The 26902-nt window shown below is 37.7% G+C and overlaps 1 protein-coding gene across 1 annotated transcript in view; it reads left to right on the plus strand.

Moving 5' to 3' along the window:
• The window catches only part of STPG2 (sperm tail PG-rich repeat containing 2), a 383941-nt gene that overhangs the window by 137170 nt on the left and 219869 nt on the right, over window positions 1-26902 (plus strand). The window contains exon 6 of the mRNA XM_069595066.1: window positions 25842-26001. Within this exon, the coding sequence (XP_069451167.1) occupies window positions 25842-26001 (160 nt within the window). The remainder of the gene's footprint in view (window positions 1-25841; window positions 26002-26902) is intronic.

Consider the following 26902-nt stretch of genomic DNA (forward strand, 5'->3'; position numbering starts at 1 on the left):
AGCCAAAAATAGAGATGGGATAGTTTAGGGAAAACTGATGAAAGAGCCTCTTGTGTGGAATGAATCCCTGTGTCAGATATGGGAGATCCACTTTAGAATTTTACATTAACAACAGCAATGCCAGCTTGGACTAAAAGGGACAGAGAGAAGGTTAATTGAAAGAAGGCTGTGGATGCCAGGTTCTATCATTAGGAAACAGGCTGAAAAGACTACTACTGGGCTGGCAGTGCATGTTACCTTGATGAAAAAGGATGGTTGACTCCCAGGGTGGAGCTTTGGCCCAAAGATGTGAAGCTGTGATCCACAGAGGATTATTCCTAGGGCTTCAGTTCTTATTGACATTGCCTGACAGGATTTTGAAATTCCTTGGGATGGCTGATTCCTTTTTGTTCTTCCGGGTCCTTCCTTTTTGAATGGGATGTCTGTTTGCTGTCATATGATTGTCCCATCATTGTTCTTGGGAAGCTGATAACATTTTTTCCAGTCTTCCAGGTCCTCTGGTAGAGAGAAATTTTGCCCCAGATGGAATATATCCAGAGTCTCATTCCTACCTGATTTATAATATGTGATTTAAATAGTGCAATTTGGGACATTTGAGTTGTGGCGACGTAGATGAGATTTCACACTTTGAGTTGCTTCCATAATTGATTCAGACTTATGGAGATGTTGGAATGGGGTGAATGCATTTTAATGTGGAATGGATATGAATCTTTGGGGACCACAGGGTTTACTGTGGTGGAAACAATAATGTGTCCTGAAAGATGTTCAAGTCGTAATTCCTGGAACCTGTGAATATGTGAACATGATAAAAGGAACTTTACAGATGAGATTAGGGATCTTGATATAGAGATATTTTTCTGGATAACTCTGATGGGCCCAGTGTAGTCTCAAGGATTCTATTTATTTATTTTTGGTTGTGCTGGGTCTTTGTTGCTGCACATGGGCTTTCTCTAGTTGGGGCAAGTGGGGATTACTCTTCGTTGGGGTGCACAGGCTTCTCATTGTGGTGGTTTCTCTTGTTGCAAAGCACAGGCTCTAGGCACACAGACTTCAGTAGCTGTGGTACTCAGGCTCAGTAGTTGTGGCTCGTGGGCTCTAGAGCTTGGGCTGAGTAGTTGTGGTGCATGGGTTTAGTTGCTCCACAGCATGTGGAATCTTCCCGGACCAGGGGTCAAACCTGTGTCTCCTGCGTTGGCAGGTGGATTCTTATCTACTGCGCCACCAGGGTGGTCTAATCACAAGGATTCTTATGAGGTGCAGAGGAGTGACAGAGTCAGAGAAAGCATCGTAACAACAGAAGCAGAGAGAGAAAGCAATGTAACGATGGAGGCAGAGGCTGGAGTAATGCAAGGCCACAAGCCAAGGACAGGGGCAGCCTTTAGAAGTTGGTTAAGGCAAGGAAGCACAACCCTGCCACAATCCTGCCAATTCGAGGAGTCATTATATTAATTGCTTGCCAGCTATATTAATTGATCCTCAAATTCGGCTGAAATTCATCTGAATACTCTTCATGAAAGACTCAGCTGTACAGTAAACCCTTAATAATAAAAGACAGCCTCTTTATTCTTTGCTGTTTTTTTTTGTTGTTGTTGTTCTTATACTTTCTGAATTGTAGATGGAGTAATGAATTTGCACTAGTCTATAACAATGAAGAAAGTGAAAGAGGAGAGTGAAAAAATTGGCTTAAAGCTCAACATTCAGAAAACGAAGATCATGGCATCTGGTCCCATCACTTCATGGGAAATACATGGGGAAACAGTGGAAACAGTGTCAGACTTTATTTTTTTGGGCTCCAAAATCACTGCAGATGGTGACTGCAGCCATGAAATTAAGACGCTTACTCCTTGGAAGAAAAGTTATGATCAACCTAGATAGCATATTCAAAAGCAGAGACATTAGTTTGCCAACTAAGGTCCGTCTAGTCAAGGCTATGGTTTTGCTTGTGGTCATGTATGGATGTGAGAGTTGGACTGTGAAGAAGGCTGAGTGCTGAAGAATTGATGCTTTTGAACTGTGGTGTTGGAGAAGACTCTTGAGAGTCCCTTGGACTGCAAGGAGATCCAACCCGTCCATTCTGAAGGAGATCAGCCCTGGGATTTCTTTGGAAGGAATGATGCTGAAGCTGAAACTCCAGTACTGTGGCCACCTCATGCGAAGAGTTGACTCATTGGAAAAGACTGTGATGCTAGGAGGGACTGGGGGCAGGAGGAGAAGGGGACAACCGAGGATGAGATGGCTGGATGGCATCACTGACTCGATGGACATGAATCTGAGTGAACTCCGGGAGTTGTTGATGGACAGGGAGGCCTGGTGTGCTGCGATTCATGGGGTCTCAAAGAGTCGGACACAACTGAGCGACTGAACTGAACTTAACTGATAACCATGAAGTACCAAAATGAGAAAATGTTTAAGAGAGTCACAAAGACTTGGGTACTGACATTGTTAAGTCACAGAATCAATACTTACATGATTTATTTCTGGGCTTACTACTTTATGAGACAAATTTATTTTTAAAGACAATGTTGGGTTTGTTGCTATTTGTGACTGGATTCACTCCTACCTGATATTCTTATAAAACAAGATGAAAAGTCAAAGACAATAATTATGCTGAGATAAAGCCCAGTAAAAGCACAGAAAACACAGTAATCTCTTTCATTAAATGATACAAGCAAATGTCATATAATATTAGTAGCATATGTATATGAGAGTACCTATAAACATGTAGTAATATCTGTACAAATGTATAGAATTTTGGTTTATTCTTTGTTAAACTACTGATTTGCAGAATATGAATCAACTCTTGCTTATGTGTGCTACATACATATGTGGGGAAGAATTTGCCAACATTTACTTTTATTTATCTTTGAAAACTAGCAAAAGGAGAAGTGGTGCTACTTTGCTTTAATCAGACATGTGGACTTGAAAACTTGCATTAGGTTATAGCAGCAAAAAACGTAATCACAACATGGGAGAGTGCTGTGTAAATAAAAGAGATTCCATCTGAGTGGCAATCCGTTCTGTGCTTTGTTCATAGAAAAGAATTGGTAATCATCAGTTAGCTTTCTAATTTTAAACTGGATTTGAATCAGAAAGTGAAAAGTATGAATATATTCAAATTTCAGTCAGTGTCTATGTGTGCTTTAAGTGTGGATCATGAAGAAATAAGTAATGTTAGATTTAACTTTCTGATCACACTGAAGTAAGAATGTTGACAAGGGACAGATGATCATATGAGCTATTGAAATAAAATATAAATTTTCTGCCAGTAAGACCATTATGATTTCATGTGGTCTTTTCAAGTGGCATATTTTAGTATCTTGAGTGGTCTGAACTTGTCATTTCCAAGCCAAAATACTGTTCTTTTTAGTGTTAAGGTTATTTTCCCAGAATTTTTAAAGGCAATCAAACTGAAATACAAATAGCTTGAGACTGACATTTGGATCTTTTCCCAGCTTAATGTCTTTTTTAGTCTGGAAAAAGAAACTGATGATATATTATTTAGCTAATATATAAACCACATCCAAGTGCTGCAGCAGAGCATGAAGAAATAATTTTGAGAACTGAAAACAAGAGTGGATTAGAGATACATTTATTGTTGTCTTCCAAGTCAAAACAGCCAGCCTTCCAGCTTTTGGCTGTAAAATGTTAGAACTTATCATCTATTTGAGTCCTGAAAGTAGTCTTCAGTGAGCCATTTCTCCATAATTTCTGGACCGTTTGTGTTAATATGAAAATCTATATTTATCTGGCAGCCACTAAACACTTGGTGCCATTTATAATGATCTATGATTGTGAATTTAAAATTTCCAGCTTAGCAGAAGCCAGCGTGAGAGATCAATTGCAAATATAACCTAAATTATAAATTAAGCTATCCACCATTGAGCTGCATAGAGCTACCTTGGTGAAAAATTGCAAATAATATTATCCTTCTCACTGAAATAAAACTTATTTTATTGCTTATTTAAAAGATATTTTCTTTTGTTGTCAAGAAAATAATCATTTAATTTTTTTTTATTTTATTTTTTGGAGAAAAATTGCTTTACATTGTTGCGTTGGTTTCTGCCATACAACAATGTAAATCAGCCATAATTATATACCAGTTCCTTCTTGAGCCTCCCTCCCCTCCCAGAAACACATTTTCAAAAATATGTAAACTTGATGATATTCATGTACACTGATACCTATTAAGGAGTGGTAGACACCAAACTTTAAGAAATACGACTATTGAAGCTACAGATAGGGAGTCTCCTTTGCTTACGTAATTACAAGTAGCTCAATTTGGCAAATTAAAATTGTTCTGTCATCTTCTTGACCCTCTATATGAAATTCACATTGATATTCCACCACACAGAATCAGAGAAGGTTCTTATTCTAGTTCTTTCATAGCTTGATGATTTGATGAATGATCTTATCTTCTTCTGGGATCTTTAAATGTGTCCTGCAGAGCCTACTTTCACACTTCATTTTCTGATTGCCACCAACATATCTTTCATTACGCTGCTTAAAGAAGTATACTTGCTTATACCTGCGTGCATGCTCAATCGTATCCATTTCTTTGTGACCCCATGTACTGTAGCCCACTAGGCTTCTCTGTCCATGGAATTTTCCAGGCAAGAATACTGGAGAGGGATGCCATTTCCTCCTCCAGGGGATCTTTCCAACCCAGGGATCAAACCTGCATCTCTTGCGTCTCCTACATTGGCAGGCAGATTCTTTACTGCTGCACCTCCTGGGGAAGCCTAGAGAAGTGTGGACAATTTTTACTTATTGTATTCACTGACTTTGGAATGTATCAGGAAGTTAGAAAAGATGTTATGGGGAGGGAGGTGGGAGGGGGGGTTCATGTTTGGGAATGCATGTAAGAATTAAAGATTTTAAAATTTTAAAAATAAAAAAACTAAAATTAAAAAAAAAAAACAATGAGAATTGTGAAGACACAATTGGTTTCTTCATGGTATGAGGCAGTGCCTTTGATGTGACTCCATAGTTTGATCACTGTACAGTAATCTAGTGAAATTATGTATAAGTAATTGCTTTTCTTTCCTACATAGCATTTCAGAGATTCCTTCAGACCTAGGCAATCCTAGTTGTAGAACTATCAATCTGTGTAAAGGTCATCTCTCTGCTAATCATTTATAATTATGAAAATAATAATTTCATCCTGATGCTATTACAGCTAGGTATAGAAAACTCCAACTCATTTATCAAACTTCTTTTGGGCTCTGATTTTACAAGACCTGGAGGTATATGCAAAAATTCATATAGGGAGATATATTCTAATATATTTAAACTTAGACTAAGATATGGATAGATTAAGAGTAGACTAAGAGCAGTGTGTGAAATCTGGTGGCTAGATAGGCTGAAATGAACCTACAAGTGGATTATGGCCAATTCATAGTTATAAAAAATTGAATTAGTTACCAACATTTGTAACCTGTAGAATTTCATAAATATAATCTAGATATTCAGCTTTTCTTAAAAATGAAAAAGGCAAAAGCCCAAACCTAACAGCAGTCAATTGGGGATGATTAAATGCTGCCCCTGATGTGGATGAGTGATCCTTAGTGTACCATTTTACATTCAACACTTATTTCCCCACCTGGCCCCAGCCATCATTTGACTTCTCCATCCTTGTGAGTGTAATAGCAATTAATGGTATAGGGTCCTTTAGCTTCATTTAAGAATTGTAATCCTTAACTTTATTTCACTTTGATATATCCAATTGTGTATTATTCATTAAATGTCAATTGTTTCTTTAAAAAGAGGAATTTAGGTTTTTAGGGAGCAGGAAGAATACACTTGTGTTACGTAACTCTAGGGAGAAGTTCATGTTGCATTGCACAGTAATAAATGTCAATGAATTCTGAACATTCACATAGTTCTAATTTACTAATATAAGCATTTTAAACCTCGGCCACAACGATCATCCATCATTTGGATATATAATTTCAGGAAAACTATATAAACTATTTGTATGTTTTCTCTTAGTGAAAAATTTTTGAACACAGAATCACATAATTCTTACATAATTGTTGATTATTGTGGTGACCTTTTTTCATTTTCAGGATGTTCATGTTTACTCATATTTACTCTAGCTTAGAACTTGGCAATATAGCTTCAGATTTGCTATATTAAATTTTTGACACAACTGAATTACTAATACCAGTGTTGACATGAACTGTTATTTGAGCAACTGTATTAAGGAATCTTGGTAGCTTTTATCAGCTGTCCTCAATCTCACAAAATGGTTGAAACTTCATAAAACCATACTCCAATGTACAGTCAAACCTAGTAACTCACATTTAAATTCTGCCTCTCCTGATATTGTTGTTGTTCAGTTGCTGAGTCTGACTTTTTGTGACCCCTTAGACTGTAGTGCACCAGGCTCCTCTGTTCTCCACTATCTCCCAGAGTTGTCTCAAACTCATGTCCATTGAGTTGGTGATGCCATCCAACCATCTCACCCTCTGTTGCTCCCTTCTTCTCCTGCCCTCAATCTTTACCAGCATCAGGGTCTTTTCCAATGAGTGGACTCTTCACATCAGGTGACTAAGCATTGGAGCTTCAGCATCTGTTTTTCCAAGGAATATTCAGGGTTAATTTCCTTTAGGATTGACTGGTTTGATTTCCTTGCTGTGCAAGAGACTCTCAGTAGTCTTCTCCAGCACCACAATTTGAAAGCATCAGTTCTTTGATGCTCAGCCTTCTTTATGGTCCAACTCTCATATCTGGACATGGCTACTGGAAAAACCATAGCTTTGAGTACATAGACCTTTGTCAACATTGTGATGTCTCTGCTTTTTGTCTTCAGTTTGTCATAACTTTCCTTCCAAGTAGCAAGTTTCTTTTAATTTCATGACTGTAGTCACTGTCTGCAGTGATTTTGAAGCCCAAGAATATAAAATCTGTCACTGCTTCCACATTTTTTCCCTTCTATTTGTCATGAAGTGATGGGACTGGATGCCATGATCTTTTTTATTTTGAGTGTTGAGTTTTAAGCCAGCTTTTTCACTCTGCTCTTTCCCACTACTCAAGAGGCTCTTTAGTTCCCCTTCACTTTCTGCCATTGACTTCCCTGGTCACTCAGCTGGTAAAGAATCCTCCTGCAATGCAGGAGACCCTAGTTCAATTCCTGGGTCAGGAAGATCCGCTGGAAAACAGATAGGTTACCCACTCCAGTATTCTTGGGCTTCCTTGGTGGCTCAGCTGGTAAAGGATCTGCCTGCAATGTGGGAGACCTGGGTTTGATCTCTGGGTTGGTAAGATTCCCTGGAGAAGGGAATGGCTACCCACTCCAGTATTCTGGCCTGGAGAATTCCATGGACTGTATAGTCCATGGGGTCACAAAGAGTTGGACACAACTGAGTGACTTTTACTTCACTTCCCTTCAGTTCACTTTCTGCTATTAAAGTGGTATTATCTGCATACGTGAGGTTGTTGGTATTTCTCCTGGCAGTCTTGATTCCAGCTTGTTACTCATCCAGCCTGGTATGTCTCATGATGTACCTTGTATAGATGTTACATAAGAAGGCCTACAATATACAGCCTTGAGGTACTCATTTCCCAATTTGGAACCAGTTAGTTGTTTCCTGTTGGATTCTAATTGTTGCTTCTTGATTTACATACAGGTTTCTTAGGAGACAGGTCAGGTGGTCTGGTACTCCCATCTCTTTAAGAGTTTTTCACAGTTTATTGTGATTCATACAAAGGCTTTCATGTAGTCATTGAAGCAGAAGTAGATGTTTTTCTGGAACTCCTTTGCTTTTTCTACAATCTAATGAATGTTGGCAATTTGATCTCTGGTTTCTCTGCTTTTTCTAAACCCAGCTTGTACATCCGGAAGTTCTTAGTTCACATACTCCTGATATACTTGTCTAGATTTACATGGGAAAGCTATTTTCTATTTCTGTTACTGAAAATATGGTAAGGTTCCCTAGTGGCTCAATGGTGAAGATTTTGCCTGCAATGCAGGAGACACAGGAGATGCAGGTTCAAACCCTGGGTCAGGAAGATCCCCTGGATGAGGGCATGGCAACCCACTCTAGTACTTTTGCCTGGAGAATCCCATGGATAGAGGACCCTGACAGGCTACAGTCCATAGGGTTGCAAAGAGTTGAACATGAGTAAAGCAACTTAGCGCACAACTAGTATACAGTTTGTTCTACAGAGCACTTCTGGTCATGTATTTAGTTTTCTCATTTCAGTGGTGTATAACCTAAGTGCTATATCTGAGACCCAGTGATACTTATAATACACTTATTGATTCACACAAAATTTTCAAATCTTTTTGGTTACTTTGAGTTCTTCTAACCATGCTTATTTGATTTAATTCTGTTTAAATTTAACTGTTTCTTTTTTAAAAATCAGAGTATTTGGTTCCTGAGATCAGAAACAGAGGGCATTACGCTTTCTAAATGAACCACAATTTATGTTGCAATTATGAAAATGAACATAATAAACACGTGTTCTTTCCTATACTCTCAAGTCAGAGTTACATATTGTTCTGTCCAATCAGTCATTATGACTGAATGACTCAAAGAGTTAACTGTACCTGGGACATACTTATTAAATATGTTCAATTTTAAATTAAGAAGATAATGCCAATTATAATCATATAGCAAATGTTTTGTTGAATTCAGCATACCTAAAATATTTTAAGTTGCAAATCATCCTTTTAAGTTCCTTATAAATTTAGTTCTTCATACTGTAAGATGCTATAATAGAAGAGGATTTTGGACAACATCTTGTTTTTAGGAACTAGAATAAAAACATTTTAATTAGCTTTGGAAAATGGAACAATCGTCAGTCTTACCAAAATATTAAATCTAGATGTTTTATAATAGTAAATGCTCTAAAAATTATTAGAGTCGAAAGATTAGAATGATTCATAAATTCACAGTTCAGTTCAGTCACTTAGGCGTGTCTGACTCTTTGCAATCCCATGAACTGCAGCACGCTAGGCCTCCCTGTCCATCATGAACCCCTGGAGTCCACCCAAACCCATGTCCATCGAGTTGGTGATGCCATCCAACCATCTTATCCTCTGTTGTCCCCTTCTCCTCCTGCCCTCAATCTTTCCTAGCATCAGGGTCTTTTCAAATGAGTCAGCTCTTCACATCAGGTGGCCAAAGTATTGGAGTTTCAGCTTCAACATAAGTCCTTCCAATGAACACTCAGGGCTGATCTCCTTTAGAATGGACTGGTTGGATCTCCTTGCAGTCCAAGGGACTCTCAAGAGTCTTCTCAAAACCACAGTTCAAAAGCATCAATTCTTCTTTGGAGAAATGTCTATTTAGTTCTTTGGCCCATTTTTTGATTGGGTCGTTTATTTTTCTGGAGTTGAGCTGCAGAAGTTGCTTGTATATTTTTGAGATTAGTTGTTTGTCAGTTGCTTCATTTGCTATTATTTTCTCCCATTCAGATGGCTGTCTTTTCACCTTGCTTATATTTTCCTTTGTTGTGCAGAAGCTTTTAATTTTAATTAGATCCCATTTGTTTATTTTTGCTTTTATTTCCAGCATTCTGGGAGGTGGATCATAGAGGATCCTGCTGTGATTTATGTCTGAGAGTGTTTTGCCTATGTTCTCCTCTAGGAGTTTTATAGTTTCTGATCTTACATTTAGATCTTTAATCCATTTTGAGTTTATTTTTGTGTGCGGTGTTAGAAAGTGATCTAGAGAAGACATACGGATGGCTAACAAACACATGAAAAGATGCTCAACATCACTCATTATTAGAGAAATGCAAATCAAAACCACAATGAGGTACCACTTCACACCAGTCAGAATGGCTGCGATCCAAAAATCTGCAAGCAATAAATGCTGGAGAGGGTGTGGAGAAAAGGGAACCCTCCTACACTGTTGGTGGGAATGCAAACTAGTACAGCCACTATGGAGAACCGTGTGGAGATTCCTTAAAAAATTGCAAATAGAACTACCTTATGACCCAGCAATCCCACTGCTGGGCATACACACCGAGGAAACCAGAATTGAAAGAGACACATGTACCCCAATGTTCATCGCAGCACTGTTTATAATAGCCAGGACATGGAAACAACCTAGATGTCCATCAACAGATGAATGGATAAGAAAGCTGTGGTACATATACACAATGGAGTATTACTCAGCCATTAAAAAGAATTCATTTGAATCAGTTCTGATGAGATGGATGAAACTGGAGCCGATTATACAGAGTGAAGTAAGCCAGAAAGAAAAACACCAATACAGTATACTAACACATATATATGGAATTTAGGAAGATGGCAATGACGACCCTGTATGCAAGACAGGGAAAGAGACACAGATGTGTATAACGGACTTTTGGACTCAGAGGGAGAGGGAGAGGGTGGGATGATTTGGGAGAATGACATTCTAACATGTATACTATCATGTGAATTGAATCGCCAGTCTATGTCTGACGCAGGATGCAGCATGCTTGGGGCTGGTGCATGGGGATGACCCAGAAAGATGTTATGGGGAGGGAGGTGGGAGGGGGGTTCATGTTTGGGAATGCATGTAAGAATTAAAGATTTTAAAATTTAAAAAATAAAAAACTAAAAATTTAAAAAAAAAAAAAAGAAAAAAAAAACAACAAAAAACAAAAGCATCAATTCTTCTGTGCTCAGCCTTCTTTATAGTCCAACTCTCACATCCATACATGACCACTGGAAAAACCATAGCCTTGACTAGATGGACCTTTGTTGGCAAAGTAATGTCTCTGCTTTTGAATATGCTATCTAGGTTGGTTATAACTTTCCTTCCAAGGAGTAAGCGTCTTTTAATTTCATGGCTGCAATCACCATCTGCAGTGATTTTGGAGCCCAGAAAAATAAAGTCAACCACTGTTTCCCCATTTATTTCCCATGAAGTGATGGGACCAGATGCCATGATCTTAGTTTTCTGAATGTTGAGCTTTAAGCCCACTTTTTCACTCTCCTCTTTCACTTTCATCAAGAGGTTCTTTAGTTCGTCTTCACTTTCTGCCATAAGGGTGGTGTCATCTGCATATCTGAGGTTGTTGATGTTTCTCCCGGCAATCTTGATTCCAGCTTGTGCTTCCTCCAGCCCAGCATTTCCCATGATGTACTCTGCTGCTGCTGCTAAGTCGCATCAGTTATGTTCGACTCTGTGCGACCCCATAGATGGCAGCCCACCAGGCTCTTCCATCCCTGAAATTCTCCAGGCAAGCAAGAACACTGGAGTGGGTTGCCATTTCCTTCTCCAATGCATGAAAGTGAAAATTGAAAGTGAGGTAACTCAGTTTTGTCTGACTCTTAGCGACCCTATGGACTGTAGCCTACCAGCCTCCTCTGTCCATGAGATTCTCCAGGCAAGAGTACTGGAGTGGGTTGCCATTGCCTTCTCTGATGATGTACTCTGCATATAAGTTAAATAAGCAGGATGACAATATATAGCCTTCACGCACTCCTTTCCCTATTTGGAGCCAGTCTGTTGTTCCATGTCCAGTTCTAACTGTTGCTTCCTGACCTGCATACAAGGATTAGTGATATATAAATTAATATTGAAATTAATACAATACTGAGATCACATAAATATTACATAATATTCTTAATTCTTTCTCTTCTTTGTCCACACAATATCCTCAGAAACCACCTTTACTCTGATGACCTTGGGTATCACCTTTATGTACTTATCACTTCCAAATACACAGATCACTTCCAGTGTACCTTGAACTCTCCACTGAGCTCCAGTCTTCCACAAATTGCTGTCTGTGTGATACCTCTAGCTTGATGTTTTATAAGAACTATAAAAGTAACATTTCAAAATTGAACTTGTCTTTCTTCTAACCCTGCTCTTCCTTCTATTAGATTTTCTCCACCTGACAAGTGCTTACTTCCCAGGTGGTGCTATTGGCAAAGAATCCACCTACCAATGCAGAAGGTGCAACAGATGCGGGTTTGATCCCTGGATCTTGACATTCCTCTGGAGGAGGAAATGTTACCCACTCCAATATTTGTGCCCAGAAAATCCCATGGACAGAGGAGCCTGGTGGGCTACATTCCATGGGGCTGCAAAGAGTCAGACATGACTGACTGAGCATACACACAGACACTATATGACATCAGCCAGGACAGCGTCACAAGGCTACCCCTATCTGGGATATGGTTATGGAAAGGGGAGTTGGAAATTGGGATTGTGCTAGTAGCCGATAATATTTGAGTCACCTGCTTACAAGCCATATTGCTTTTGGAAATAATTTCTTTGTATCACAATTTTTTTGTCTGTGAATTTATTGCTGAAAAAGTGTGTATACTCAGTAAATGTTAGCTTTGTTTTGGTCACCTATTGCTGCCTAGCAAATTGCCCTGAAATGCAGTGCCCTAAAACAGCAACTATTTGTTATTTTCATGATTGTGCTAATAGCAACAAATGAGGTTAGATTGCTAGAGAAGACTCAAGGCCCCAAACGATGAAACTTATCTACAGTTTCTTGCAGACAAAGAATACAAATAGCAACAGCAATAAAGTATTCTTTGTCATCAAAGGCTGCAAAGGTTCCAGAGAGGCCAGGAGTGAGCTCTATTTGTCTTCTCTCCATAAGGCCATATCAGGACATGCTTTCTGTCTTAGATCAGGAACCGCTAACAGATGTGTGCATATCTCAAAACCTGGGAGCTCAGATGAAGTCTTTTATCAGAATTTCTTGTACTTTACTGGTCACGTAGGCATTTTCTATTGCGTAACCAGAATCAACTATGGAACCTTCTATCTCACTGTGGCCAGGTACAAATTATTATTATCAATGAACAATGCTAACAAGCTGATGCCAACCACTCAAACTCATGAGGGTTTCATAATTTCAAAACAAAACTGTTAATCAGTAGTTTCTCATCTTGACCAAGGATCAGTGCCTTGTCAATGCTTTAGGAGAGCAACTCACCCCAATTCTAGGCCTGCTGAAATTAACCTTCATCGTACAGTAATTCTCTGGATTTTTGGACTCAGTTGGGTAATTTTTCTAAGCCATATGGTACCAGCTAAGACCACTCATCCAGCTGCATTCCAGAGTACCCAAGATGGATGCTTTCATTCATATGTGAGACATCTTAGCTGGGTTTGCTGTAATGACTGGAAGCTAGCTGGACCTCACTTTCCTTTAGGTAGTTGGACTTGTGTAACAGGCTTAGGGCTCTGAGACTGCAAATTTGGAACATGTCAGGCCTCTTAAGACCTAGGCTTGGAAATGGTGCTGTGTAACTTGCTGTATATTCTCTTTGTCTGAACAAGTCACAGGGCCAGCTCCGATTCATAAACAGGGAGATGAACTCCATCTGCTGATGGGAGGTAATGCATGAACTTTTAGGGATAGGAAGAATTTTTGGTGGGCATGTTTGTAGACAATCTGTCATGATTATTATTCTTGTTGTTATAATTACTGTATTATCATTACTAGAACTATTGTTTAGTCAAAGTAAGAAAGCATTATCTTGCCTGGACTTCTGAAATAGCCTCCTAACAGGTATCTTTGCTTCCAGTCTCACTCCCTTTTTTTAAAAAAATTAATTTATATTTTATTGAAGGATGATTGCTTTACAGAATTTTGCTGTTTTTTGTCAAACTTCAATATGAATCAGCCATAGGTATACATATATCCCCTCCCTTTTGAAGCTCCCTCTCATCTCCCTCCCCATTCCCACCCCTCCCATCCCCATCCCAGGGTTGATACAGAGCCCTTGTTTGAGTTTCCTGAGCCATATAGCAAATTTACTCCCTTCTTTTATCTTCACAGGCAGGCAGATATATCATCTTAAAATGTTTTCTGACAACAGAAGGACAAACAACCCAATTGAATAATGGGCAAAAGACTTTTTGAGAATATACATTTCTCCAAAGAAGATATACAAATGCTCAGTAAACACACAAAAAGATATCCAACACCTTTAGTCATTAGGAAAATGCATATCAAAATCACTGCAAGGTACCATTTCACATTTACTGGGATTTACATAATAAAAAAATGGAAAACAACAAGTGTTGGTGGGGATGTGCCAAAACTGAAACCTTTGTACGTAGTTAGTTGGAATGTGAAATGGTGTGGTCTCTATGGGAAACAGTTTGATGATTCCTTGAAAAGCTAAATATAGTATTACCGTATGACTGAGAAATTTTACTTCTAGATGTAAACTCGTTCCTGCCAGCCTCTTCCAGGAATGCTGTACTGACCAATTTCCCCTTTGTATATGCTTTTCTGTTCCATCCATTCTTCCCAAGATAAGCTCCTTCTTGTGTTCAGGTTTCAGCATAACTTGTCTTTCCTGTCTAAGTTCCACTGCTACTTTCTAACTTAGCACTCTGTATTCTTTATACAAATTGCGTTACTTGCCATTTAGAAATAGTTTATTTATCTGTTCAGTGTTATTGGTCTGTCTCTCTCACTGGAATTTTCACTTCCTGAGGGCACAGGTCTGTCCTGTTATACATCCAGGAACTTAGCATGTACCTAGCACATATCTGGCGATTCAGTTATTTGTAAAAATGGACAACCAAAGGAACTCTGTTATGAAATATAAAAGAGGACGTGTCACTACGTAATAGGGTGATGAAAATTTAATGGTCTTCAACCAGTTTTGCCATGATCTGTGTAATAAACTTTTGTGGTAATATTCCTTGAAGAAAAGAAGAGGGGCTTTGTAGTTAGTCAGACCTTAGTTTTGTTTGTGTTCCTACTAGTTGTCTTAGAGGTAATTTCCTTAATCTCCATGGATCTTATTTTCGCAGTTAGGCAAAGTTGAGTAATTTTGTTTATCTTGCAGGATTTTTAAGGATTCTTATAAAGGTAAGAGGAATAGTATCAAGTACAGTGCCTGCCACACAGTGATGCTCAGTAACTATAGGGAATTAGTGTTTGGTTTATTTGTAAGAAGGATCACAGAAAGGGAAAGCTAAAAACATTATCTAAGTAAGTATTGATCACAAAATTGAGTTTTATAGACTAAACAAAGCATCTAAAGTAAAACCCTGTGATATCTGAATGGAGCTAGTAAAAAGAATATTCCTCCCCCTCCTTATCTTTGCCCTTTCTGCAATCTTATTGCATTATACCTTGTATATATGTATTTATTTCTATGTTTCCATATTTGATATATATTTAATATATACATGAATTTATAAGGCAATCACAAACATTTGAACTCTGATAATTAAGAAGTCAAATGTTGATTTTTTTTAGATAGAAAAATGGTTTTGTGGTTATGTTAAAGAAAGAGTCCTTTATTTTTTAGAGATATATCCTAAAGTATTTATTGATGGAAATTATATGATATTTTGGATTTGCCTGTACATCATGAGTGAGAATTGGGCAGATTGATAGGATTAGAAATATATGCGGATGTAGTTGAGGATTATTGACCCTGGGTAATGTATATGTGGGAATTGTTTTGTGTATTTACTTTTTCATAATTATAAGTAGGGAAGAAAGGAAATGGAGAGTTTAAGCTTATATAGAGAGTAGGGAGATGTTCTAGGCACTTTTCCCACTCACCGAAATTGTCAGCCAGGGATGAGCAAAGAGTGACATTTGGGGGTCTGCTAATACAAAGGCTGAGTTGTGAGGCTGTCAAAACATAATGAAGTTCAGTAGGTTTCAAGTCACATCTATTCACGTGTGAAATTTTAAGTAACATTTTTCAGTGACTCACTCTTACATCTGAATGAGGAGGAAGGGATCACCAGACATTTGAGGGAACTCCCTGACATGAAACACAAAAGCAAAAAATCAAGAAGCCAACATCAAGGAAACTCCAAGGAAACAGATAGTAAAACAAAATTATAAATAATTAAAATTATAATTAATATTCAGAGAAAGATGGAGGATAATGCATACATTAATAAAGAAGATGTCAAGAATAATCAAGATAATTTGAAAATTAAAAATATAGTTATCAGTTTAGTTCAGTCACTCAGTCGTGTCTGACTCTTTGTGACCCCATGGACTGCAGCACTCCAGGCCTCCCTGTCCATCACCAACTTCTGGAGTTTACTCAGACTCATGTCCATTGAGTTGGTGATGCCATCCAACCATCTCATCCTCTGTTGTCCCCTTCTCCTCCCGCCTTCAATCTTTCCCAGTATCAGGGTCTTTTCAACTGAGTCAGCTCTTTGCATCAGGTGGCCAAAATTATTGGAGTTACAGCTTCAGCATCAGTCCTTCCAATGAACACTCAGGACTGATTTCCTTTAGGATGGACTGGTTGGATCTCCTCACAGTCCAAGGGACTCTAGTCTAGAGTCTTCTCCAACACCACAGTTCAAAAGCATCAATTCTTCCACATTCAACTTTCTTTATAGTCCAACTCTCACATCCGTACATGACCACAGGAAAAACCATAGCCTTGACTAGATGGACCTTTGTTGGCAAAGTAATGTCTCTGCTTTTTAATATGTTGTCTAGCTTGGTCATAACTTTCCTTCCAAGGTATAAGGCGTCTTTTAATTTCATGGCTAGAGTCACCATCTGCAGTGATTTTGGAGCCCCGCAAAATAAAGTCTGTCACTGTTTCCACTGTTTCCCCATCTATTTCCCATGAAGTGATGGGACCAGATACCATGATCTTCGTTTTCTGAATGTTGAGCTTTAAGCCAACTTTTTCACTCTCTTCTTTCACTTTCATTGAGAGGATCTTTAGTTCTTCACTTTCTGCCATAAGGGTGGAGTCATCTGCATATCTGAGGTTATTGATATTTCTCCTGGCAATCTTGATTTCAGCTTGTGCTTCATCCAGCTCGGCATTTCTCATGATGTACTCTGCATATAAGTTAAATAAGCAGGGTAACAATATACAGCCTTGACTCATTCCTTTTCCTATTTGGAACCAGTCTGTGGTCCATGTCCAGTTCTGACTGTTGCTTCCTTACCTGCATACAGATTTCTCAAGAGGCAGGTCAGGTGGCCTGGTATTCCTATCTCTCAGAATTTTCCACAGTTTGTTGTGATCCACACAGTCAAAGGCATTGGCACAGTCGATAAAGCAGAAATAGATGTTTTTCTGGAACTCTCTTGCTTTTTCTATGATCCAGAAGATGTTGGCAATGATCTCTGGTTCTTCTGCCTTTTCTCAATCCAGCTTGAACATCTGGAAGTTCATGGTTCACGTCCTGTTGACGCCTGGCTTGGAGAATTTTGAGCCTTACTTTACTAGTGGGTGAGATGAGTGCAATTGTGCACTAGTTTGAGCATTCTTTAGCATTGCCTTTCTTAGGGATTGGAATGGAAACTGACCTTTTCTAGTCCTGTGACCACTGCTGAGTTTTCCAAATTTGCTGACATAGTGAGGGTAGCACTTTCACAGCATCATCTTTTAGTATTTGAAATAATAGCTCAACTGGAATTCCATCACCTCCACTAGCTTTGTTCGTAGTGATGCTTCCTAAGGCCCACTTGACTTCACATTCCAGGATCTGGCTCTAGGTGAGTGATCACACTATCGTGATTATCTGGGTTGTGAAGATCTTTTTTGTATAGTTCTTCTGTGTGTTCTTGCCACCTCTTCTTAATATCTTCTGCTTCTGTTAGGTCCATCCCATTTCTGTCTTTTTCTTGAGCCCATCTTTGCATGAAATATTCCCTTGGTATCTCTAATTTTTTTCAAGAAAATATAATTATAGAGTTTAACTATAGAATTTAAAATTAATTGGAAGCCTGGTCACACTTCTTTACCTTATTTACAGAAGGGAACTCTGGAACTCTAGGGAAAAATGGCAGTTATGGAACCACTGAAAAGTGATTGTACCTGCAGGGTCCTAGCAGTGTGAGTTTTAAACTATTTTAGGGTTCAGTTGTGACTGCACATTAACATTAAACAGAAAGCTTTTAAAATTTTAATAATGCCTGGGTCTCATTTCCATTGGCTTTAGTTTGAATAAAGTAGAACAAGGCATTATTATTTTTAAAAGTTCCCCAGATAATTCTCTTGTAAAGCATGGGTTGGGATCTAGTGTAAGCTTTCAAAAGCAAAGCCCATGCTTTATTTATTAGTATGCACACTGCTTTGTACATAATAAGCTTTTAGTATTTTCTGTGGAAATAATCATCATCACTGATGGTGGCTCCAAGTTAGAGGAGTAAAGTTTCAACTATTTGCCTTTCCCCAGTCCCTGTAACTTCTACACACCATCTGATCAAATAAATGATTATACCCTAGTTTTTAAAGAGAGCTTTTTTTTTTTATCATATCCTAGGCATTTCACTTCATCTGTAAACATTTCAGTAGTGACCTCTGAAAGATAGTCTTTAAAAAACCAAATAATTATCTTAAAAAATTCACAGTGTTTACTTAATATGATAGATTTTCAATTAGTGTTCAAATTTCCAGTGTCTCATAAATATAGAAACAAGATCCACAGAATGTCCACGCATTGCCGTGGTGTTGATTGATACATCTCTGTTGCTCTCTCCCCCTTTTCTTTTCTCTCCTTTCCTTGAAGTTATTTGTTGAGCAATTTATTTGTCCTGTAATTTTCTACAAGAGGTGGTAAGTGCATCTGCCTCAAGCATATTCCTTTGCCTGGGGTGGGGGAAACACTGCTTTATAAGTGACTGTGTGTCCTTCCATTAGGTAGCACGTGGTCTAAAGAGGGCCATTTTTATTAGGTTGTACATGAAAAGATTACATAAACAATCTGCCACAGTAATCTTAAGTTTTCTTCCTAAGGCAGGATACTTTTAAGATCTAAGCCTTCTACTTTAAGATCGATGTGCTTTGCAGAAAAAGCTGTGGTAGGGACCCCTTTTTGGCTGAGCTGTGTTTCTTTACTGTGCTTGAGAATCCTCTATGAGGCTTGTTAAAAGTGTAGATTCCTGTGCCCAAAAAGATTCTGATTCAAGATCTCAGAGGAGACACTGGGAGGCCTTGTACTTAATAGACTGATATCCGTGCAGGTGTTTTGTTGATCACAGTTTGTAAAAGCAGGATAAATATCACAGCATTGGCCTTTGCAGAGTTTATTTTACCTTCTTACACTGTCACAAAGGGAGACCTGCCCTTCAGTGGTCAGTGTCTCACAGTCCTACTTTGGAACTTATTTAGAATTGGCTTATTAAATTCTAACCTGATTTTACTATTATAAGTAAAGACCTGATTTTACTATTCTATGTTATTTTAGTGAAACAAAGTTCAGTAATATTAGAAACTTTGTGGAAAACAGAAGAAAAGGAAAAGGAAGTATTTATTGAAGAGATCACGATTTCATTTAGTCTTTAGCAAAATAGTTCTCAAGACTAAGTATATTCACTCACCTCATTAATCACACTTAGTCTTTTCCCTATGCTCTATATTAATGACCAACTAGACAACTGTTCAGAACAGGAGGCAAGTAGTAGTAGTCCCTGTTTGTCAGTAGCTAATTATTTTTTATCATGCCTGCCTATACAGAGAGAAAACTGATATAGCATATCTGTAAAAAAATATGTATTACATCATGTATTTGAATATTTGTTCATATTTTTGTATTTGATACATATTTCATAGGTTTATATATACTCAGAACTATATAGAAATTTTTTTTCTTCTGAATGTATCTTTCTGCAAGTTCATAGGAAAAAACAAACTTAGATGCCATGATCAAAGTGAATCTTTCTGTCAGCCATCAAATAATTGCATAACTCTGTTCATTTGAGACAATATAATATGGACTTTTGCATACATTTTTAGAATCTAATTTGTTTTTAAGAAGAGGTATTTATGTATTAGAATTTCTCCTAAAGAATTTTTCAAATTATTTTTTTACTTAAATTATAGATATTTTACTATTATTACAAATAGATAATGCTATTCTTTGGAGACATATTAGTTCCCAGAGGGACATATCTTCTAAAGTCATTATATGGCCATTGAAAATGTAGGATTCAGTGCATGAGTTCATGCAGATATTTACTGAGCACCTAGTATGCCCCAGCTACTCTTCTGTTCTCTAAAGATACAGCAACCAATGAAACAGAAACAAAACAAAACAAAACAAAAAAACAAAGCAAAACTGCCCTCTTGGAGCTTACAACATAGCAGGAAATGATATTTTGGGTAGTAAAAAATGAAAAGGTTGAGAAATAGGAGAGGGAACAGGGATTCTTTGGGTTTCCTGGAAATGGCTCACTGAGAAGGTAACACTGAGTAGTGAACTGATTGAATTGAAAGAGTGAGCCTTGGAGCTATATAGGAGAACATTCCGAGCAAAGAGAATGTAAGTGCAAAGGTCCTTAGGTGAATATGTGATTGATCTTTTGGGAAACAGAGTGGAGAGAGTAGTAGGAGAGGAGGTTAGAGTGGTAATAGAGTGTCTGGAAGTGAAATTCTTTTCATATTTAGGATCTTTTTTTTTTTTTTTTTTTTGGAAGTGAGATTGAAAACCATTGAATGGGTTTCAGAAGGGGGATGGTGCAATCTGACTAAGGGCCTTAACTGGACCCATTGCTAGCTTCTGTGGTAGAAACAGACTGAAGATGGGCAATATTGGAAGCAGGGGAGGTGGTTAGGAAGATTTTTACAGTAACCTGGATGAGAGACGGTGGCTTGGATCAGAGTACTTGTAGAGGTTGGGAAACATGGTTGGATTTTGATGTATTATAATAATATAGGTGACAGAATTTACTGATAGAATTTCATTTTATATCCAAGTTATAAGCCCAGTATTTAATTTATAAATCAATGTATAATTCTTTCAACTATAGAAAAGTAAGAGTGTTATATATGAAGCAGATGATTTAAATCTTTTTATATACTATGAAAGGTACTTTATCAAGGTAATTAAAATATTTGATGATGAATAAATAGTACTTCCTGATACATATTTATATTTTATTAGCAGTATAATTAAAACTCAATCCTATTAGTTACTGAGTTAATTTTATCTTTTGTAAAGTATTTAGTTAAAGCTTAATGTCTTATATCTTCTAACATTTGTAGTTAAAATAGAAGAGCTGGTTGTATAAGTTAAATGGAAGAAATATATTTATTTAATGTAATGTTTAATCACGTGAAGGGCTCAGATAATTTTTTTTTTTCTGAGATCTATCAGTAGAGGGCAGCAAAGTTTCAAGCAGTATGTTTTTAGGTTCCTGGGAGGCTTTGCAAAGGAAAGCAAAGCCTTTCTCTCTTTTTTTTGTTTGTTGCTCTTAAGTTTGTTCTGGCTTGCTTTTTAATGAAGAGCTTTGGTAATATCACTTAAAAGCCCTGTAGCTCCAGTGTTCTTGCCTGGAGAATCCCAGGGCTGGGGGAGCCTGGTGGGCTTCCGTCTATGCGGTCACACAGAGTCGGACACGACTTAAGTGACTTAGCAGCAGCAGCAGCAGCAGCTTTGGTTCAGATATTTAACCAACTGTTCCCTTAGGTGCTATAGATACTTTCTTAATGAGAGCACGTCTTTTTTTCTTTAGGGAGTACCAGGGCCAGGAAAATATGACATTAAGAGTCAATTTCAGAAGCATAAAAGTGCGACATCAAATGTGAATGGTGCATCACCTGCTTTTCTTTCTCAATCCAAGGTAATGTTCTACAGTTGTTTCACAGATAGAGGATAACAGGTAAAAGGATACACTAGCAACAAATTCAGTGGTGTTAGGAAGATTATAAAAAGAAAAGTGGTATATAAACAAATTGGGAACAGATATAGTCTAGGCAAATCATATTGCCAAAAATGTGGGTAGACTTAAATGACATAAGATTACAATATTAAGAATATTGCAGAGATTGGTGTTCAAATTGTAATTTTTATTAAGCATTTTCTACTAAGCAAATTTGCATATGTGAAAGTTCAGTTTATCTTATAAGAAATTTTACTCTGGGTTTTAAATATATTTTGCTAATGAGTATATGACTGGAAGGTGATCAAACCAGTCATGAAACATCATGAAACATCATGAAAAATGCTGGGTTGGATGAAGCACAAGCTGGAATCAAGATTGCTGGGAGAAATATCAATAACCTCAGATATGCAGATGACACCACCCTTATGGCAGAAAACGAAGAGGAACTAAAGAGCCTCTTGATGAAAGTGAAAGAGGAGAGTGAAAAAGTTGGCTTGAAACCAGATGTTCAGAAAATGAAGATCATGGCATCTGGTCCCATCACTTCATGGCAAATAAATGGGAAAACAGTGGAAGTAGTGACAGACTATTTTTTGGGCTCCAGAATCACTGCAGATAGTGACTGCAGCCGTGACATTAGAAGACACGCCTTGGAAGAAATGATATGACCAACCTAGATAGCATATTCAAAAGCAGAGACATTACTTTGCCAACAAAGGTCTGTCTAGTCAAGGCTATGGTTTTTCCAGTAGTCATGTATGTATGTGAGAGTTGGACTGTGAAGAAAGCTGAGCACTGAAGAATTGATGCTTTTGAAGTGTGGTGTTGGAGAAGACTCTTGAGAGTCCCTTGGACTGCAAGGAGATCCAGCCAGTCCATTCTAAGGGAGATCAGTCCTGGGTGTCCTTTGGAAGGAATGATGCTGAAGCTGAAATTCCAGTACTTTGGCCACCTGATGCGAAGAGTTGACTCATTGGAAAAGACTCTGATGCTAGGAGGGATTAGGGGCAGGAGGAGAAGGGGACGACAGAGGATGAGATGGCTGGATGGCATCACTGACCCAATGGACGTGAGTCTGAGTGAACTCTGGGAGTTGGTGATAGAAAGGGAGGCCTGGCGTGCTGCAATTTATGGGGTTGCGAAGAGTTGGACATGACTGAGCAACTGAACTGAGCTGAAGCTATTCCTTAGGCAAGAACATTATAATTCTAACAAACATTTATAATGTGGCACTATCTGGGTCAAGTAGTTGTGATATTTCTCCAATTGTACTGTGTAAACTCTGATTATCTTACTTAACTAGGGAAGGTTATTAACCTTTAGATGACTACATGTGACTACTTTGGTTTCATTGTACTTAAGCACCTCCTTGGAGACAGTTAGATTGCAGGTATATTTTGGAGACATAATTAACATGACTTTTTAATGAGTTAATGTTGTGGTAAGGGACTGCTGCTGCTACTGCTGCTAAGTCGCTTCAGTCGTGTCCGACTCTGTGCGACCCCATAGACGGCAGCCTACCAGGCTCTGCTGTCAATGGGACTCTCCAGGCAAGAACACTGGAGTGGGTTGCCATTTCCTTCTCCAATGCAGGACAGTGAAAAGTGAAAGTGAAGTCTCTCAGTCATGTCTGACTCTTCGCGACCCCATGGGCTGCAGCCTACCAGGCTCTTCCGCCCATGGAATTTTCCAGGCAAGAGTACTGGAGTGGGGTGCCATTGCCTTCTCCGGGTAAGGGACTAGGAGGAATAAAGAATGAATACTAGGTTTTTGCCTTGAGCAGCTTGATGGTACTTGAGGTACAACACAGAATGAATGTAGGGGAGTGAGATACTGTGTGTGCCCTCGATTTTTAAAAATCACATTTTTGCAACCAGAACTCTCAGTTTTTATGCTGTTCTGTTCATCTAATATATAGTCCTAATGTGACATCACTTGGCATCAAGTATAATATTTTAAATATATTTCTCAGAAATGAAAAGGAATATGGTATCAGTTTTGCTTAAGGGATTCTGAAGTGAAAGATGTGGAAGAGTTAAAACCAACAGGACTGCCTGCTAGGGTAGCGTTAGTGTTTAGTTGAATATGGATAGATTTATTAATGACTATGATTGAAAACAGAGAAGGCAGTGGCACCCCACTCCACCACTCTTGCCTTGAAAATCCCATGGATGGAGGAGCCTGGTAGGCTGCAGTCCATGGGGTCGCGAAGAGTCAGACACGACTGAGCGACTTCACTTTCACTTTTCACTTTCCTGCATTGGAGAAGGAAATGGCAACCCACTCCAGTGTTCTTGCCTGGAGAATCCCAGGGACGGGGGAGCCTGGTGGGCTGCCGTCTATGGGGTCGCACAGAGTTGGACATGACTGAAGCGACTTAGCAGCAGCATGATTGAGAAAGCAATAATTCAGTTAACCGGTAGACTTAGAAGACAATTTTTTTTTTTAGTTTTTTATTTTTTAAATTTTAAAATCTTTAATTCTTACATGCATTCCCAAACATGAACCCCCCTCCCACCTCCCGCCCCATAACATCTTTCTGGGTCATCCCCATGCACCAGCCCCAAGCATGCTGCATCCTGCGTCAGACATAGACTGGCGATTCAATTCACATGATAGTATACATGTTAGAATGTCATTCTCCCAAATCATCCCACCCTCTCCCTCTCCCTCTGAGTCCAAAAGTCCGTTATACACATCTGTGTCTCTTTCCCTGTCTTGCATACAGGGTCGTCAGGGCCATCTTCCTAAATTCCATATATATGTGTTAGTATACTGTATTGGTGTTTTATTTTTTAGGAATAAAGACATATTATGTTTCTGGGATAGTATTTTAAAAAGTCATTAACTTAAGGATTTGTCTGGTATTTTATCTAAATGCATTGAATTTTCTTATGTCAACTAGTAATTTTTAAAACCTAAGATTTTCTTTATAATAATGCTTCTCAACTTTTGCTGCAAATTAGAATATTTTGGGAAATTTTAGTACAAATCCAATTGCTTTCTTTCCTGTCTCCCAGAGTTGATGGAGCTGGTCCAGAATAGGGTCCAGGCAGGCATCAGTTTTTTTTTTAAACTTGTCAAGAAATGCAGCCAGGGTTGAATATTACCATTTAAAAACATTGTACTCAGCATTTAAATAATAAGATAATATTTAGGAAGGCTTTGGAAATGTTTCTACTTGAAAGGAGGCTAAAAGCAATATCTGAGCCTAGGCTAGATGATGTATTGGATGGGAAAATTGCATTAGAGGTATAATTAGATCAACTGACAAATTTGGAATATGAATGGTAGATTAAATAAAAGTCTTATATCATTGCTACATTAAGAAAATACATGTAAGAAAATATTCCTATTTTTAGTAAATGCACACAAAGGATTTAGGGAGAAAGGGCTGGCCACAACACAACATACATAACTTTCCATTAAATAGTTCTCTGTGTGTGTGTGTTTTTGTGTGTGTATAGAGATAGAGAGAGGGAATAATGGACATACAAACAGAAAAGCAGAAATAAAGCGGGCAAATGAAAAAAGTGAATGGCGTATTAACAGTAGGTGATCCTGGATAAACATGGCACAGGAATTTTCTGTATTATTTTTATTTATAACTTTGAATATTCCAAATTTTAAATTAATTCCAAATAAAAAAGTTAAAAAATAAATTATACAATCTATATGAGATAAGATTTCATAGTTTACATATAGATACATTTAATCAGTTAGTTCAGTTCAGTAGCTCAGTCATGCCCGACTCTTTATGACCCCATGGACTGTAGCACACCAGGCTTCCCTGTAAATGAATATATCAAGTAAGCTTATTATAAGTTTATAATGTAAAAAATTTAATGTTATAAGTTAAAGTGATTTATGTACCGTTTGAATCGATAAGATTTTTTCTTAAGGTAGTTAATATTGTTGTGTTAATTGAATATACATATTCAGGAACTTTGTCAATTTGTACAGTTTTATTACATAGAAGAAACTGTATTTGATCATATAGATTTTATTTATTATCTTAACTTTCAGAATATCTTAAATGTGGAGATTGTCCATACACTATCATCTGAATCTCATAATGAGATGATGTCCTTTCATTACTGTATTAATATACATCTGATTTTACTAAAAGTATATATTTTATGTTTTGATAGGTGTAAGATCTTAATTCATCTACATTTTCTTCACTTAATTAAGAAATAAATTAAACTCCAGATGTTATATTACTAAAAAGGCAGCTTTTAAGTCATGAAATATCAAAATGTAGCATTACTTTCTAACTGGCATATTTTCCTGTTCTTTACTAGAGGTTTGTCCCTATGAAATCAATCACTCCAGCTCCTGGCACATACAATGAATCTCGAACTGCTTTCAAGCCCTTGAAGAAAACATTAGGATTGAAAAATACCTCATTTGGTCAAAGTGCTGCTCGATTCACACAAGACTCTAAGACAGAGAAAATGCCAGGTTGGAAATTAATTGATATGTATCCACTCTAACTTGATGTAACTTAATATTCTTAACAAGATGGATGCACCAGAAAGTACAATTTTTTTTTGTTCTGTGGGTTGTGTTGTTAATTTAAGTCAACATTTTTTTTAAGCATTGACTATACACTAAACTCAGATAAAAATAATGTGTAATTTTAGTAAGATTTTAATTTAACTTATCACATATCTTAGTTGTAATTTTCTATTGCTTTCCTTTTTTCAATAAAGTTCCTAATTTTCTCTTGATAGATGAACATATATAATATAGTAACTATGTGGTCACTGCCAGTAATGTAACTTATGATATTCAATTTTGTTAAAATTTTATTTTGGGGGATGTCCAATCATGTGTTCTAGTATTCTCAGTGGGTATTCTTTTATATATATATATATACACATATATATATATATGTTATATATAAGTATATACATTTATACATAATTATTATATATAATACATGTTATATATTTATATAGAGAGACATACTAGATTATAGTGGGTAATCTTTATATATCTAAGAATATAACACAAAACATATAGAGCTTCCCAGGTGGCTCAGTGGGTAAAGAATTCACCATCAGTGCAGGAGACATGGGTTTGATCCCTGGGTTGGGAAGATCCCCTGGAGGAAGGCATGGCGACCAACTCTAGTATTCCTGCCTGGAGAATCCCGTGGACAAAGGAACCTAGTGGGCTACAGTCCATGGGGTCACAGAGAGTTGGAAACAGCTGAAGTAACTGAGCACACACACACTAGCGTATAGGTTGTCTGTTGCTGCATGACAAACTTAGTGGCTTAAAAAATGCTTTTTCTATCATATCTCATTAGTTTGTGGGGTTTCTGGAAGGCAGAGTTCAGATGAGACTGTCATTCAGA

This window comes from Ovis canadensis, chromosome 6 (genome assembly GCF_042477335.2).
Source record: "Ovis canadensis isolate MfBH-ARS-UI-01 breed Bighorn chromosome 6, ARS-UI_OviCan_v2, whole genome shotgun sequence".
NCBI lineage: Eukaryota > Metazoa > Chordata > Mammalia > Artiodactyla > Bovidae > Ovis > Ovis canadensis.